The sequence below is a fragment of the Fundulus heteroclitus genome, chromosome 22, assembly GCF_011125445.2.
Source record: "Fundulus heteroclitus isolate FHET01 chromosome 22, MU-UCD_Fhet_4.1, whole genome shotgun sequence".
Taxonomy (NCBI): domain Eukaryota; kingdom Metazoa; phylum Chordata; class Actinopteri; order Cyprinodontiformes; family Fundulidae; genus Fundulus; species Fundulus heteroclitus.
This window is the reverse complement of record NC_046382.1, coordinates 19,991,921-20,008,181: the sequence shown is the minus strand read 5'-3', so window position 1 is coordinate 20,008,181 and position 16,261 is coordinate 19,991,921. Positions and strand designations below refer to the sequence as shown.

Genomic DNA, 16,261 nt, shown 5'->3' with positions numbered 1-16,261 from the left:
TCCAGCAGAAGTTGAGAAACACCCAGAGAGTCCACTCACCACCAATGGTCTGTGCTCGAGCCTTCAGTACAGCAGCGTTGATCAAGGTTCCCTCCTCACCCGACTGAAATCCTTTGCCGGATAAATAGCCTGGAAGACGCAGTTTGCTGCCTTGAACTGCTGAGCCCTGTAGAAGAAACAAAGAGAGACACAGAAATAACTCATACTTTCTCTTTATATAAAAGTCATAGAACCAATCCTTTCCAGTTGAAATGCACAAGAACATTAAAAAAAAACGATGTTAATGAGTTAGTTTTAAACTTGATTAAATCCCTTTTGAAACCCTTTTGCAACAACAGCAGAGCCCCAGTTAGTAGGCATTAGTATGAAAGGGTTAATAAGACGACAGACTGTAATAAACTGTTAAACTTTCACAAAGCGCATCAGAATAAAGCAGCCAGCTGTCAGAAACACATATTGAGCAAACAGCTGAAAGATTTTAAAACATACCGACCCAAAGAAAATAGTTTTTTTCAGTTTCTCTGTTAGCAAAACACCACACATGCAAGGTTAACATCCATCTGATATGGATTTAGTGTCTCATATTTGTCTGAGATACAGCGGATCTCAGTTGGGACACAAGCCTGAAGCATTTTTGCATCGCATGCTGGTTTCTACAATACCTCTGAGGATGAACCTTGGCTTTCAAAGGAGTCTGATGATTTAAGAGGAGTGGATGGTTTGCTGTTTGTAAGCCATGGCTTATCATAATTGCGGGTAATGTGCTGAGTCTGGGGAAGGATGGCAAATATAAAAAAAAAAAAAACAACAAAAAAAATATGGCTTCACAAATCAAAAACTATAAGGAACACTAGATGGGAGCGGTACGTAATAAATGTGGCAGAACAACCAAACAAAGTCGAGTATATAAAGTGAGATGAAAATCAGAGCCTTCAGTGCAGCGGGGAGCTGAATGAAAGCAGACTTTCCCAGCGGGTGTCCCCTCTCACCTTGGGAGTGCCGATGGCAGCAGGGTTTGATGGAACTGGGCAGCTCTGACTCGAGGTGGATCTGTTGGGAGAGGCTCCTCTGGACGATGGACGAGACCTCCGACCTCTGTAGCGGAAGCTGGCCATTACCTGTGTTGCTCCCTCCGGGAGGATGAACTTCTCGCGAAGCTCCACGTTGGTCCGGCCTTTAGCTGAAAACGACATTCCAGGATGAAACATAAAGGATAAATAGGCCAACAGGGATTGTAAAGCTCTGCTTTTAATGTGTGGAGGGGGGCGATAACAACGGTAATGATGATGAAGATGATGATGATGATGATGATAATGATGATAACACTTTATTTGTTTCTTCTATTATTTCTCAGATTGGATTAGAATTTTGCAAAACATACTTTCAATTGTTTCCTGAACACAACCGTTGTCAGAAATTGCAGGCAAGGAGAAGTTTAACTGAATGAGGTGATCTTCTTAACCAAAACAAATACGCATCAAATAAATGATTGGCTATCTTTGACTTGTGAAATAAAGTGTTAAGATGATAAGGTGTCATGAAAGCAAGACTCATGCAGCCTCCCATCTAACCCACGCAGAGTGACAGAAATTAAAATAGTTTTGCAACAGTAAAGGGATTACAGTGGTATCTAAATAAATTATAATTATAAAAAGTTAACATATTTCAGTAATTCAGTTCAAAATTTGAAACTCAGATTATACAGACTAGAAACACAGGCGGATATATTTCAAGCATTTATTTTTGTGACATTTGATGAGTATAGCTTAGAGCAAACCCACTTAAAAAGGAATTTCCATGTACATTTTAGTATATGCACCTAATACTTGGTTGTGCAACGTTTGGCATGAATTACTGCATCGATGCAGATTGCCAGCCTGTGGCTCTGCTAAGGTATGGACCAGTCGCAGCAGATTGCATGGCTCCCCAAGTAATCCATGTCGCTTGTGCAATTTTAACAACCAGACTTTATTCTTCCACTCAACTTTACATGAATACAGCACTCTGAACAGCCAACTTTTTTAGCAATGACCTTTTGTGGCTTAAGGTAGTAGATAGTCTGGTCAACAAAAGCAGAGTCAGCAGTTTTATCCGTTATTGTTTAGCCCATTGTACGCTCATATAATTATATTTTCTGTATCATCTGTGTTATTGGCCAAATGTAATATTCTGATTTAGTTTTGGGGATTCCATTAGCAGTAAGGTATAATGATCCAAATTAACACATGAAATATAATGTAATATAATGAGCCTGTATAGCATATAGGTTTCACTTTTTGCATTGAGTTACTGAAATAAACGTTATAATTTATTGAGATGTTATCTTTTTTATTTCTCAGCAAGCACAATTTACTCTTTCCAACTATAAAATAAATGGTGTTAAAAGTTTCCCAACTAAAACTGGTGAAATCAAAAGGATTCACAAAGACTAAGCAAATATAAACTCCAACAAAGAAGTAACTTAGATTGCAAAAACATGCATTTTCATGCAGTTTAAAGCAAAAAAAAAACATCCATTGATTTAAAAGTGCAATAACTGCTTCTACAGTTTGGAGTATAACATTTTTTTTGCAATCATGATGTCCCGACAACGCCGGGTATATTTAGAGTTGCTAAAGTCACATTAGCATCTTTTTATGATCTCCTTCTTGGCTGAAAAAATAAATAAATTAGCATCTGCCGAGAGAGCAAAAAGCAAACGAAAAGATTTTGTTCTCCCAAGTCCTTAAATAATCTCAGTTCATAGAGATTGTGACAGAAGGTGATGTGAGTCACACAAGCAAACCGCATGCATGAACACCCAGCGGCAGCTGACAGTGAGCGCCCACACGTTGCTAGGCTATGGAAGTGGTAAACACCAGGACCAACACAAGCAGCACACACCCGGATGTGCGGACACACATACCGCCAGTGGGTTCATGGAGCAAGGTGAGAAAGTGAGAGATTTGCCAACCTATAGGAGACTGAGTTATCGAAGAGTTTGATTCCGAGCGCAACATTTTGCTCCCGTGGTGATGGACTAGAAGAAACGATACCATGTTCAGCAGCAGCAGGGTTAAGCAGGAGAGACATAGTTTGATATTGTTAAAAAGGAAAGCAGAAACATGAAAAGTACAGAAACTTCAGCTGCAGACGGTGACGTAAAATAATGAAAATTGTAACAATAAATGAAGAATTTCTCTCTCTATTTTTTTTTTTTTTTGTTTGAGGATTTTCTATTGAATTTGACTCAGTTTTAAGTTGCGCAAAGAAAATAAAATTAGTAAATAGGGAGTAGAGTAGGTAAATCACCGATGACCAGGATGAAAAAAAACAAAAAACAACTTAATATAAACCGTGAAAATAAATTGGCTGGTGACCAGAATCAGACTTTTTTTCAGCTGAGAAGCTCGACTATCCAAACTAATGAATAATTATAAAAATGACTATTCTGAAAAAAGGTCCCTGTGGCAGAAGAACAGCTTAGAACACAGTTCTACCTTCTCTGAAGAATACATAAAGAGGTCTCTGTTTACACTAACTAATGCTAACCATGTTATTCGCTAACATGAAACTTGAAAATCTCAGTTGCATGATCATTTGGTCTTTGCTTTGATATCATAGGAAAACATTGTTTAAAAGTGGCTCCTCTCTCCCCTCTCTACCTACAATATGGCCATTCAAGGGAAGAGGGCTAAATTATATTTTGAATTCTGTTTATTACAGGTCTCACAGATATTGGAATCGGAGCCAAGCAAACAGCAGATATTGGCCATTAAGATGCAGGAGGGCTTGTTTCAGGAAAAGCCTGATTCCCGCAGTCATAGCCGTCCTAAACAACAGGCCCCGCTGAGGATGCCATGTATCTATGTGATGATATGCTGTGTCCTGCACTTTAAAAAACCTGAGGTTAAAAATTAGCAACAAATGTCTAATAGGTGAATCTGTACAATATATTTCCATTTTAATTAAGATTTAATCAAGATTTTAACAAGAAACCTAGATAATTATCCCTTTCCAATCAAATAAGTACTAAAAAAGAGATGCTAAGAAAAATTCTATCATGCTGATTTATTCATCAGTGTTCTACATTATAATAAAGAATTTCCTTTATGAATAGCTATACATTAAGTGTAAATCCTGGGTAAAAGCTGCTGTATAGGGTTTTTGTTGTCCAACTTTGAAAAATGTTAAAAAATGTGTGCATGTTTGCAACCCGAAACAGATCTGAAGAGGGATAACGAAGGACAGAACCTAATCTTCTGGTACTCTCTAAATGTATCGTGGGAAACCAAGATACATGAGAAAACATCAAAGCAGAATTTGACCGAAATAAATAATCTAATCTCACTGTTTTGCTCTCTGATCTCACCTCGACAGGGGTCGTTCTTCACGAGGAACTCATCCAGAGCCATCCAGCCTCCCCCCACCCGCACCATCACGGTGCTGCGTAAAATCCGCACAAGACGCAGCTGCTGAGAGTCTCCGAACTGTGACGGGGGGGGGGGGAAAGGGAAGCACAAAGATGATGAGTGACAAACACGGAACCAACTGTGAGCTCATTATCGCTGCACGCAAGGAGCTGTGCAGCTTTAAAAAAAAAAGCAGACTGCTCGGATGAATCACTTTGATTTATTTGGCACTGATTTTAGTGGAACGAGATTATTTTAGTGAGGAAAAAATAAATGAATTAACCTGAGCAGTCTGGTTTTCTTTTCACACACTTAAAACACACAAAACACAAATGTTCACTTCTTATTTTCAAACACACACAAAAAAAAAAATTACACAAAGATTAATTTAGCTTGATTTGTTCTTTTAGTCTGAGAAGGTGTTTTTGATTGGGATCCACTGATTTTTGTTAACTATACTTTCCTCAGTGTCTACAGCGATCCGATGGCAAGCCTGACTGAACAGTGCCATCCTGACTTTGTCATTTGTGAAATCCTGCGGCTGATTGGTTTACTTTTCATTCAGTTTTTCAAAAAAAAAAAGTAATTTCATGTCTCGGTTGCAACATCAGTCAGGCTCTACACACAGACCAGTGAGCAGGTTAAATTAAGGCTGTTTTATGTTTTTTTTTTTTTTTTTTGTGGAGCTAGGCAGTAATTGCCACCGTTTTGAACACTGCTACAGCTTCACAAAAATAACTGATTGACGTAATTATTTGTGTCAGTTCTGCACATGTAGAATCTCACTGTGATAATCTCACTTCAGTTTCAGTTACGTGTATCTAAACCCATAACTGCAAGTTTAACCTGTTAAAAAAAAAACACACAGCTGAAGGCACATGATTATACCACCAGGGGGTACTAGTGTACAATTATTTGCCTTTCGCCGTGTCACGTCATACAAACACAGAAACACTGAGCATTTTATGGACTTAAATGCTTCAAGCTTTATGAAAGAGACGACATGTAAGTTGGAAGTTGCACACACAAAAAAAAAAAAAAAACGTGCGGATGACAATCACAGTCGCATGCTTTTCTGTCCATGAACAGGCTGACGTCATGATCAAGGGAGCAAACATCCAACTCCTGCAAACTTTGTTGCACTTTCTACAGCTACGACTGAGACGCTCAGGATGCACTGACGGCACTGATGCATATCAGATGCAGCGAGCTCCGCTAACACGGTGGGAACAAAATGAGGGAATGGTTCAAAGTCCTTTTCTGTCTAATTCATCCTGGCGTGACACGCAGACATGACCAAACACTGATGAATCTCGTCTAACTCCTCATCACTGCCTTCTCGGACAAAAAGAAAAAAATAAATTAATATAACCTCGTATGATTATCTGAATGATTCAATGTGACTGGTGATTCTAATGATCAGAAACATTACAGGTGATGAAGTAAAAAAGAGGCACAAAGAAAACAGCTGAAGAGGGACCATTTACCAGAATACAGCTTTCCAAAACCTCAACGTGTAGGTGGTGGGTAAGATTTTGATTTTCCCTGTTTGCTATTGTCTCATCGCCCATTAGGGAGTCATGTAAGCAGTGAACCAGACCAAACTGTCAAAAGAGTTATTTCAATTCAATGTTGAGTGATACATCAATAAAAAAACGTGCATTAACCACCTCTTATGCCCCCTCTCACTAACCCTCACCCCACATGGACTTCTCCAAGATATGACGTGCCTTGCAAAAGTATTTAATACCCAGTGAACTGTTTCACATTTTGCCACATTGCAAGTGAAAATCTTCAGTTTATCTTCTTGCCTTCTACTGTGATAAACCAACACAACTTAAACTTTATGTGAAAAGTTAAATCGGTATGAATACTTTGCCAAGGCACTGTAACATTAGTGAAAGTTACTTCATGAGGAGGAAAAAAAAAAACAATAAAAAGGTATTAACATCATCAAAGTTGCCCAACTTCAAAGTTATTTCTCATAACGAGAAGATGGCTGATGGATCAAACTATGTCAGCCATTGTGGAGGTACATCATTCCCATGATACCGAAGCATCAAAGCCAAGCAAACAGAAAGCATTATTAGATGCCCGGCTGATGAATTTATGCCAGTGAGCCACTGAATACATGGGCTGAAATGGTGCTGGCAAGCCAATACCGTATTTTCTGAAACTCAAAAGCAGATGTAGAGACAGTTACGGGAAACAAATGTAAAAATTGTTCATGTTGGGCTTTTAAAGGCAGTTTAAAAAAAATAATAATAATCTGATTCGCTTAAGAACAAAATGAATCAGGTGCTAATATAAATATGTACAGTTTTTATGCTTATTTTCTACTTCTGAGTTCCAGTCTAATAACCGCAGCCAGGAATCTGGACAGGACGTGTTAACTGGACAGCAAACATGGTAAATGCAGAGAAGCATAAAGGCTTGGAAAGGAACAGATCAGACACACAGACACAGAGGAGGACTTTCACATGTACCTGGTTTCCAAGGTAGAACTGGATGATGGAAAAAAACAATAAGAAAATGTTAAAAAGTTAGCAAAAGTGGGCCTTATCGCTGCACATTGAACACTTACCATAATAGGGTTTTCCAAAACAAACAAACACTGCTCTAGATAGAAAACAGTGAGGTAAATATACACTTACCCTGTACTTATTTGCTCCAATTTGCTCTACTTGGAATCTTTTTGGACATTTGCATTTTGCAACTTGACGTGTAACCTGCAAACGACCAGTTTATTACTGAACTGTTTCTCTGAACACACAAAGAAGAAAAACTGGGGTGCCATGACATGGTTGTATTACTTCATCTTCAATTTTGTCAGCGTCTGTCAACGGCTTGTAGGCGTCTTTGTTCGGATGAAGAGCTGCCACAAACTCGTAGTAGTCAATGTAACCGTCGCCGTCTCTGTCGAATATGTCCGCCACGGCGCTCATCTCCAGTCGGCTGGTCGGGAATCCTTTTGAGGAGATATTGCACCGCGTCAGGACGTCTGCACGTTTTTTTTATGTCAGAATTCCACACGTGTCAAGAATCTAATTTCCACATTTCCACACACTCCTGCTCATTTAAGTAAGTATAATTTAAAACTTCACAATGAAGTTACTGAAGAATTTTTACAGAAGTTTAACTTTAAATATGACAGCAAAAACAACAGACTGGAAGAAGATTCATGGATGGATGAACTGAAGGACAGATAGATGGATTGTTGGATGGACGGACTGACGGACGGACGGACGGATAGATGGATGGATGGATGGATGGATGGATGGATGGATGGATGGATGCATGGATGGATGCATGGATGGATGGATGCACTGATGGATGGATTGTTGGACGGACGGACGGACGGATGGATGGACGGACGGTAGGATGGATGGATTGTTGGACGGACAGACGGATGGATGGACGGACGGTGGATGGATGGATGCACTGATGGATGGATGGATGCACTGATGGATGGATGGATGGATGCACTGATGGATGGATTGCTGGACGGACGGATGGATGGATGGACGGATGGACGGACGGACGGTAGATGGATGCACTGATGGATTGATGGATGACTGTTGGACGGATGGACAGACGGATGGACAGACGGACGGACGGTGGATGGCTGGATGGATGGATGGATGGATGGATGGATTGATGCACTGATGGATTGATGGATGATTGTTGGACAGACGGACGGACGGACGGTGGATGGATGCATGGATGGATGCACTGATGGATTGATGGATGATTGTTGGACGGTTGGACGGACAGACGGTGGATGGATGGATGGATGGATGCACTGATGGATTGATGGATGATTGTTGGACGGATGGACGGACGGACGGACGGTGGATGGATGGATGCCTGAATGAATGAATGCACGGAGAGACGAAGGGACGGACGAAGGGACGGACGAAGGGACGGACGAACGGACGGACAGATGGACAGATAGATGAATGGATGGATGGACAGATACTTGTATTGCATTGCATAGTTTCCCAGACAGCGCAGGCACCGTTTTTTGTGCATAAAACATCTGGTAGGTTGGTAGGAAGCTCGTCCCCTAGCTGTGCGGCGGACACTTACTGGATGAGAGAATTCCCTCGATGAACTCCTGCCGGGTCACCTTGCCATCCTGGTCCTTGTCAATGCGGCGGAAGAAGTCCATCACTCGAGACTTTTTGTGGTTCATCCAGCGCATGTAGCGTTTCCGCCACACATCAAAGTCAAAGTTGGCAAATTCTTTCAACTAGAAAAAAATAAAAAGGAAGACTCAAAATGAGCAGAAAGACCCCCCCCCCCAAAAAAAATAAAAATAAAAAAATAAAAATAAAAAATGTGTGACTGCAATAATATTGATGCCTTGATCTACCTCCTCCAGTCTGTCCAGCGCATCGTTGAGCTTCCTCCTTCTGTCCAAAGCCAGCAGCCACACATGCTGCCACTTGGTGACCAGCAGGTTGACTCGTGGGTTCTTGGTTTCAATTGGAGCTTGTGTTGTCGATGCGTACATGGTTTGTGTGGGAGAGCGTTTTCCTGTACAGGGAAGGATAAAACTCTACATATGAAAGACGAGACTTGTCATGACATAATTCCAGGTGCTAAGAGGAGGACGGTTAGGATGTTGCGTCACCCTGCAGTGACTCAGTGCTCGGCCAGACGCCTCAGGTGGGCAGGAAATGAAAGGGATACGTACTTCCAGCCCGTCCTTTGTCAAGCACAGGGATCTGTGATTGTATTTGGGGCTCCACAGTGGGTTTCCTTTTATGTGTTTTAGTGATTTTGTCAACATCTGGCTGCTTTCTGGTCATTTCCTCCATGAAGGTCTGCAGAAGAAAGCAACAGTTTCTGATTTTGTAAAAGAGCAACACAACCAGAACAGTTCTATTTAAATTAACCAGAGGATTTGACTTTACCTGGTGTTCTGCTATGAGGCTCTTGATTTCCTCAATCTCCTGTGGCAGCGTCTCTCTGTCCCTGTCGTCGAGGTTAGTCTCGGCCCACTGCAGCCAGGTCAGCAAATTCTCCAACAGCTCCTGAGTGGCCAACAGCTCGGTGAGCGCCACGGCCAGCCGCTGCTGATGCTGCCTGACCCAGGCCTGCACCTGTTAACAGCGGGATAACACATTCAGCGCATATGAACACATCAGATCTGGCCTTTCGCACAGATTTAGTTACTTCCACAAAGTGAGCATATGTCTCAAAAGGTTAGAGCGGGCCGCATCCAACAGAGAAGGTCAGGAAACCGTCAAGATATAATGTTTTTAAGGCCCTGCAAGTCTGTCAGGAGAAAAGACTCTTTGTTTGCATGTGTGTAAAAAACATCAGTGTTTTTGATTGATTTTTTTTAAGTATAATTCAGAGATCATTGGATATAGTCCAAACGTAATTTAGAATTTCTAACTTCAAATGATGGAAGACGGGTAAAACGTAGGAAAGTATGTAACTTAATTTGAATCTGTGTAGACCGGGGCTCGCCAACCTTTTTAAAACTGAGAGCCACCTTCACTGGTGCTGTGGGATACGGAGGGCTACCAGTACTAAAGATTCTGACAGGTCGGCGTCCTGAGCTGAGATTGACCTTGAATATTGTGAATACCCCGTTTTTCTTTTCTTCTCCCAAACCTTTTCCTCTTAAAATTGCTCTTAATTCTGACCCCGAATGTTTATCATAAACTCGTTCTCTCAGCTCCAGAGAGAGACCAGAAACCTTCGATAAACTCAACTCAACTCAACCTTTATTTATAAAGCACATTTGAAACAACCGGGGTTGACCAAAGTGCTGTACAGAAATCACAGTTGCAGAGCATATGATAAAAACTGAAAACTAAAATACATAAACACAATGCCAAAATAAAAAAATTAATGGAGATAAAATATAATAGGATAAAGTGAAACCTTTAATCAGGTCGTGGTCATGTTTTAAACATTCAGTCTTATTTATAGAAACTGAGCTCACGTTCGCTTTTTTCATTGTTATTTTTCTCTTCTTTAATGAATTATACATCAGAAAGATGACCTTGAAGTAGTGCAACGAACAGTTATTAATGCAATCCTTCATTCCCATTCATTTGACAAAATGAATCCTGTTTTCTAAACAAACACCATATCTCATTAATCCTTGTTTGAAACGTGATACAACTGCTACCCTATAAGGAGAATTCATTCTCCAGTGAAATGCGAAGAATAATTTATAAATATGGAAACATAAATTTGTATATCCTCCAGTCAAGCTTGACAAATTGGACAGCAAAGCGTGCTGTCAAGCCAACACATCATGAGAGGGATGCGTGCCAGCGGCAGACTGACCTCTTCAAACCTGGCTTTAATGATGGTGTTCCAGTGCTTGATGGTAGTGATGGAGTCTGGATGGCATATGCTGAGAATAGCCTCCCCCATGCTCGTTGCTTTATTCAGAGGCACTCGCTTCTCCTCCAGCTTCTTCATAAAATCCTTAAAAAGAGCAAATGGGAGAAAAAAAACATATAGTTTACATTTGGATTAGCTTATCTTCAGCAAACATAAAAATGAAACATCGCTTGTGCATGTGTTCATGTGAGAGCAACGCAGAGCTATTTTAACAAGATGAAATCATAGGAAAAATAGAGCACTCGGTTTTTTTGGCATTAAGGATGACAGGGCTGACAGGTTGCAATTACATAGTCTTTGGCTGTTTATCCAGGCGAAAGATGCCATTAGAAACGCTAGCAAGTTTGATTTCTTTCTTAATACACAGAGAAAAATATAAATAACACGTAAGGCGGGCGGCGGTGTTCATCGCTTTTACTTTTCAAAACAGTCTGCCGTCCGCAGTTTGGTTCATAGCTACACTGGACTTAAGAAACAGGTTGCAATGAATACAGACAGAAATAAAAAAAAAATAAAAAAACACCCATCGTGTCCAGCAGATGCACCTATTCTTGCATCAGGTCATAACGTACTGTAAGCGCATGCATGCACATCACATCCCGTTATCCCGTTATACTTGCATCAGGTCATAACGTACTGTAAGCGCATGCATGCACATCACATCCCGTTATTCATGTGGCATTTTTGCATGCCAAAAGTTAAACAAACATCCTTCTAAAACATTAAAAAGTTAAGTAAATACTAGCACTGCTTGCCTTGTGTTGTTCAATCAGCGCCCGCAGAGCTTCCTCGTCGTCGGGTAGGCTACCGTGAAAGCGCAGACTCTGTTCGGCCTCGGCCAGCCACTCCAGCAGGATGTGAACAGTGGAGTGAAACTCCTCAGCCTGCAGCCAGAAAGCTACCATCAGTGAGGATCACAGAGCCAGGTTACCTTCCACGTGAAAAAAAGTGGAGACCCTGCTGTACCTGGCAGAGGGCCTGCTCCAGCCGGGCCTGCTTCGACACAGATAGGTTGCACACGGTGTCCCAGCGGGTGCTGAGCTCCTGCATCTGGACTTTGACCCAGGAGGAGTCATCGTGGCTGTTCTCAACCAGCTCCCTCGCCGAACGCTTCAGAGCCTGAACGCTCACCGTCCGCTTTCCCAGCTCTTTCTGGAAACCCTGCAGTGACAAGTTCAGAAAGGAAACTGTGAGGTGATGCGTCAGCGCCAGAAATCACTCCAAACAGCCTGAACTACTAAAAACAGATGTAAGGAATGTGATCAAATCCTGTACGCAAGACAAAACCGATCAATATAACATGAAATATTACATTGCCCAGGAAAAGTGTCAGTTTCCTTTGGACTTTTCTAGTTTTTGTCAGGGTATGTGGCAAACCAGCAAAGCGCAGCACAAGAGGTAGTTGAAGGACACGTGCTTTTCAAAACTTTTTACACATCTGAAAAGTGTGGCATGCATTTCTATCCAGTCCTCTTGAGTCAAAACGGCACATGTTTTTGGGTTTGTATCTATCATCTTTGCATAGCCACAGACGCTTCGCCCACTCTCATTTGCAAAATAACTTCCGATCAGTCAGAACGGATAAGGGCCTTGTGGGAATTTTGACCTTCACTTCTCTCTGGGCGATTTTAACATATAGATTTGATTTTGATCTTAACCAGTCGTTTGTATTTCTGGCTGTACGCTTAATCTTGCTGTCCTGCTGAAAGGTGTACCTTTGCCTACGTTTTCTACAGTCTCTAACAGGTTTTAAACCAGGATTGCCTTGTTTTTAGCTCCATCCCTCAACTCTGAACAGCTTCCCTGTTACTGCAGAAGAAAAGCATCCCCACAGCTCGCTGATGCTCAAATTTAGTTTCACGTGACCAAATCCCCATCTACACGTCCTCTATTTTACAAACGTTAAACAGGAGCTGATATGGATCACTTTCCAGATTTATCTTTTGTATTTGAGACCAACGTATCCTGTTCTTGCCGCTTCACAATTACGCACAACTTCATGTTGGTTACTCACGTACAATTAAAAAAAAATGTATTGACTTTTTTTTTTTGGTTTTATCATGACAAAACGTGACACCATTCAAAGGGTCTGAATACTATTAAAAGGCACCGTACATGTGAATGTTTAACGCTCTGCACGAAACAAGCAAACACGCAAACAATGCCCCGAAGCCCTTCTTTTTGCTGTACGACAGCGCCGTTCAAACGCAGCTATCTTTACAGACCAACCCTTGTGTGGCTTGTGATTAGAAAAAAAAAGGCCTTTAAAAGGATGAAAGAAAAGGGTGGTAGCGCAGAAGAGGAAAAAAAAAAACTTTGGATGTTTTCAAAGATAGGCTTTGTCCCTGCTTCTCATATCAAAAATCAACAAAGGTGTGACGAGTTGTGCGTCTTTGGTGTGGTTTTTCTACCTTGTGGTTGTCGATCAGGTTGAGAACCAGGTCTATGTCGCCGTGTACCGGCTGGTCCTCGGCCAGCTGGGGCTCCACCTTGTACAGCCAATCGATGAGAGCCTGGAGGGCATCCGTAAACTGACCCGAGAACAGCAGCGCCTCCTCCAGCTTGTTTTGTCTGCAGGAGAACACAAAGGACAAATAAATGAGCCAAAGTCCACAGTTTGTAGGCCGGAGAAGGAAAACGGGTGACGAGTCCTCACCTTTCCACTGATTTTCCACAAACCGTGTCCCACTTGTCCCTCAGTTCACTCAACATGTCGTCCAGTTTCTGCTTATCGTCCTGAAGGACGGTTTTATCTTTCAGGGCCCGCCCGGTTCGAGCGTTGGTGTCGTACACAGAGTGTTTGCTACCCAGCGCTTTCTGGAACTCCTGCAATCGCCCAACAACACAATCCAGAACAAGCTCGGGTCAGTCAGTTTCAGAGGGGTGCTGAACGTCTCCACGGTCAGACGAAGATTATTTTTCTGACTACAGCTGGAATGCCAATAGAGTTCCAACATGTGTGTTGTGATTGAGATGCAGAGCTTTGTGAAGCAAACACAAAAAGGGGGTCAAATCTCAGCTACTGCTCCAGAGAGATTAAAAGTATCCAATCCCTAATAGAGTTGGTCCAGGCCCGGATTACGACAGGATTAGCTTGATCTCCCTACATAACAGTGCAAACAAGGCAAGAACGACCAATAAAATAAACACATTTGTGATTCTAAAGATGCTCTATTTTTCCATAAATAGCCTCTAATTGCTTTACTTTAACGTCTGGAAACGACACTTTAAACATGGAGCCTGACTGAACTGCTTTCTTAATTTAATTTATAGTCCTGCACAGATCGAGCTCGTTCTGGCCAAAACCGATTTCTGATTTTCTTTGAGGTCGGATCTGTCGACGGCGATTCTAAAACTGGCGGAAATCTGTGGAAATTGGTCAAGATGTTATAAAAGAGACGGACGTGTGCTGCAGGTTGTTGGACGGAGACGGCAGTTTTGCATCCAACAAAAGGGTCTGTTTTCATCTCTGCCCGACTGTTTTGGACATCTCATGACAAATCTGCTCGCATGCAGACGTTTATGTTTTAACGAGTGAAGTCATGAATGCTGTTTATACCATAAAAGGAGAGGACTTAGTGGGGGCTTAACTTCCATAAAGCGGGCTGCAAACTGATTTGTCACCTTGTGCTGTGCCAGCTGCATCTTGATTTTGTCCGGATCGTTGGCAATTTCCACCTCGGAGTCCAGGGCCTTCTCGGATTCATCCAACCACTCCATTAGTTTGTTGAAAGTTTCATGGAACTAAAGGAACATTAGAAAACAGTTTAAAAAGGTTTGAAAAATGTACTAATGCATTTGATTTATCACAAAGTTCTGCTCTATGTTCACATGATTAAGCGCTCTGGCTCAAAGGGAAGTTCTCCGCGCTAATAAAACAAAGCCACAGCATGCAGACAGAATATTACACAGGCCTAAAATGCAGTTTCCAATGAGCCTTCCAATAACAACACGACAAGCCTGATAGCGGTGAAACAGGCCAGTGCCAGACTCAATATAAACATGCAGAAAGCGTTACCTGCTTTGCCCTCTTCCTGGCGTCGTCCAGCAGGCGACCTCGCTCCACGGACCTCTGCACCAGCTTCTCCCAGCGGCTCTGCACGCTGAGCAGAAGGTTCTTGATCAGCACCACATCCTGTTTCTGGCTGAAGTACTTTAAATGCGTCCCCGTCTTGTCCAGCTCGATAATTTGCTCTCTGTGGGAGTTCACCTCGGTCACAAAGATCTGCACAAACACAGAAAATATGTAAGAGACGTCAAGGTTGGCTGTATTAATGAAAAGCATTTAAACGCAGGGCTTTAAAAATGAGCTAAATAAAAAAAAAAGTGTTGTTTTTTTTTTTAATAGTTTTATTCCAAGAACCCATTCACTAATGATTCACAATCTAAAATATATTTATTTTCACAAGGATTAGTTTTCATCAGGAGAGGCTCCGTCTCTCCACACATTACCTTATGCTCATCAATTTGAAACATGATGGTCTCCAAAATGAGGGAAGCAGGAGAAACCGTGTTCAGCGCCTGTTCTGCCTGGGTTAGCCACACGATGAAGTCCTGAAGAGAGTCGTGGAAATCGGTGGCCAGCGTTAAAGCCTCTTCAAGTTTTGCCTGTGGACACAAACCACCAGAAAGTGTTGATCTCCACTGCATCCACAGACACTGCCCTGACCGTCCGTAACCCACACTTCGCTGTGCTTTCGCTATTAACAGATCTGCACAGGGTTAATGGCGAGGCTGAAAGGCAATGATGAGCTTTTAATTGAGGAAGAGAAACATCCGCAGTAGCTCTGTGACTGAATCATATCTGCTCGCTCCAGCAGAAATGGCTCAGCAGAAATATCCTTTGTTGTCCTTCAGCGTGGACATTCAGGTATGCAGGCTGCAAAGTCAAAGGAAAACGGAGGTATGCAGATAAACCCAAAGATAAAAAAAGAAGACTTTAAAGAGACTTTCAAGTAAGGGTAAATTAATAATATGAGAACAAATACTCAATAGTTAATGAAAATAGCATAATCTGATTAAAGAAATGTACAACTGAGTAAGGTGATTTAAAAAGTGTATAAAATTTCTTCTGGACTTCTGTCTCCCACCTCCTGCAGTGGGTAAAGGGGGCATCCTAGAACAGAGGTGGCCTTCCTGATTAACTAATCTACAGCTGCTTCCTCTCAGCTGTAGATAAGCAGCTGCTCCAACAAACTACACCATAGAAGGTGGCTGATGCTACCAGTGTACAAAAAAAAAAAAAAAAAGGTTTTCAGGAGCTCCCCCTGCACTCCAAAGGATCTCAGTCTCATTAGCAGGCAGAGTCTGTTCTGACCCTTACGGTAAAAAGCATCAATGCTGTGAATCCATTCCAGTTTCTTTTTCAGGGGAAGACCTTATAAGGTACTTCTAAGCAGTATGATGGTCCAAATGACATTGTAACGCTGGTGAGATTTCTGATATATAAACTAAACAACATTTTCTAAATATGTGCATTTTTTATATATAACTATATG

General features: G+C 41.8%; 1 protein-coding gene across 1 annotated transcript in view; it reads right to left on the bottom strand.

Annotated features, from left to right (window-relative positions):
• The window catches only part of dst (dystonin), a 139,044-nt gene that overhangs the window by 1,433 nt on the left and 121,350 nt on the right, over positions 1-16,261 (bottom strand). Inside the window, exons 83-101 of the mRNA XM_036126829.1 lie at positions 15,216-15,371; positions 14,782-14,988; positions 14,388-14,507; positions 13,420-13,589; positions 13,175-13,334; positions 11,730-11,924; positions 11,519-11,647; positions 10,704-10,847; positions 9,311-9,499; positions 9,091-9,220; positions 8,767-8,930; positions 8,481-8,643; positions 7,205-7,359; positions 7,046-7,120; positions 6,878-6,895; positions 4,352-4,469; positions 990-1,180; positions 663-770; positions 40-166 (exon numbers count right to left, since the gene is read on the bottom strand). Coding sequence (XP_035982722.1) covers positions 40-166; positions 663-770; positions 990-1,180; positions 4,352-4,469; positions 6,878-6,895; positions 7,046-7,120; positions 7,205-7,359; positions 8,481-8,643; positions 8,767-8,930; positions 9,091-9,220; positions 9,311-9,499; positions 10,704-10,847; positions 11,519-11,647; positions 11,730-11,924; positions 13,175-13,334; positions 13,420-13,589; positions 14,388-14,507; positions 14,782-14,988; positions 15,216-15,371 — 2,719 coding nt within the window. The remainder of the gene's footprint in view (positions 1-39; positions 167-662; positions 771-989; positions 1,181-4,351; positions 4,470-6,877; positions 6,896-7,045; positions 7,121-7,204; positions 7,360-8,480; positions 8,644-8,766; positions 8,931-9,090; positions 9,221-9,310; positions 9,500-10,703; positions 10,848-11,518; positions 11,648-11,729; positions 11,925-13,174; positions 13,335-13,419; positions 13,590-14,387; positions 14,508-14,781; positions 14,989-15,215; positions 15,372-16,261) is intronic.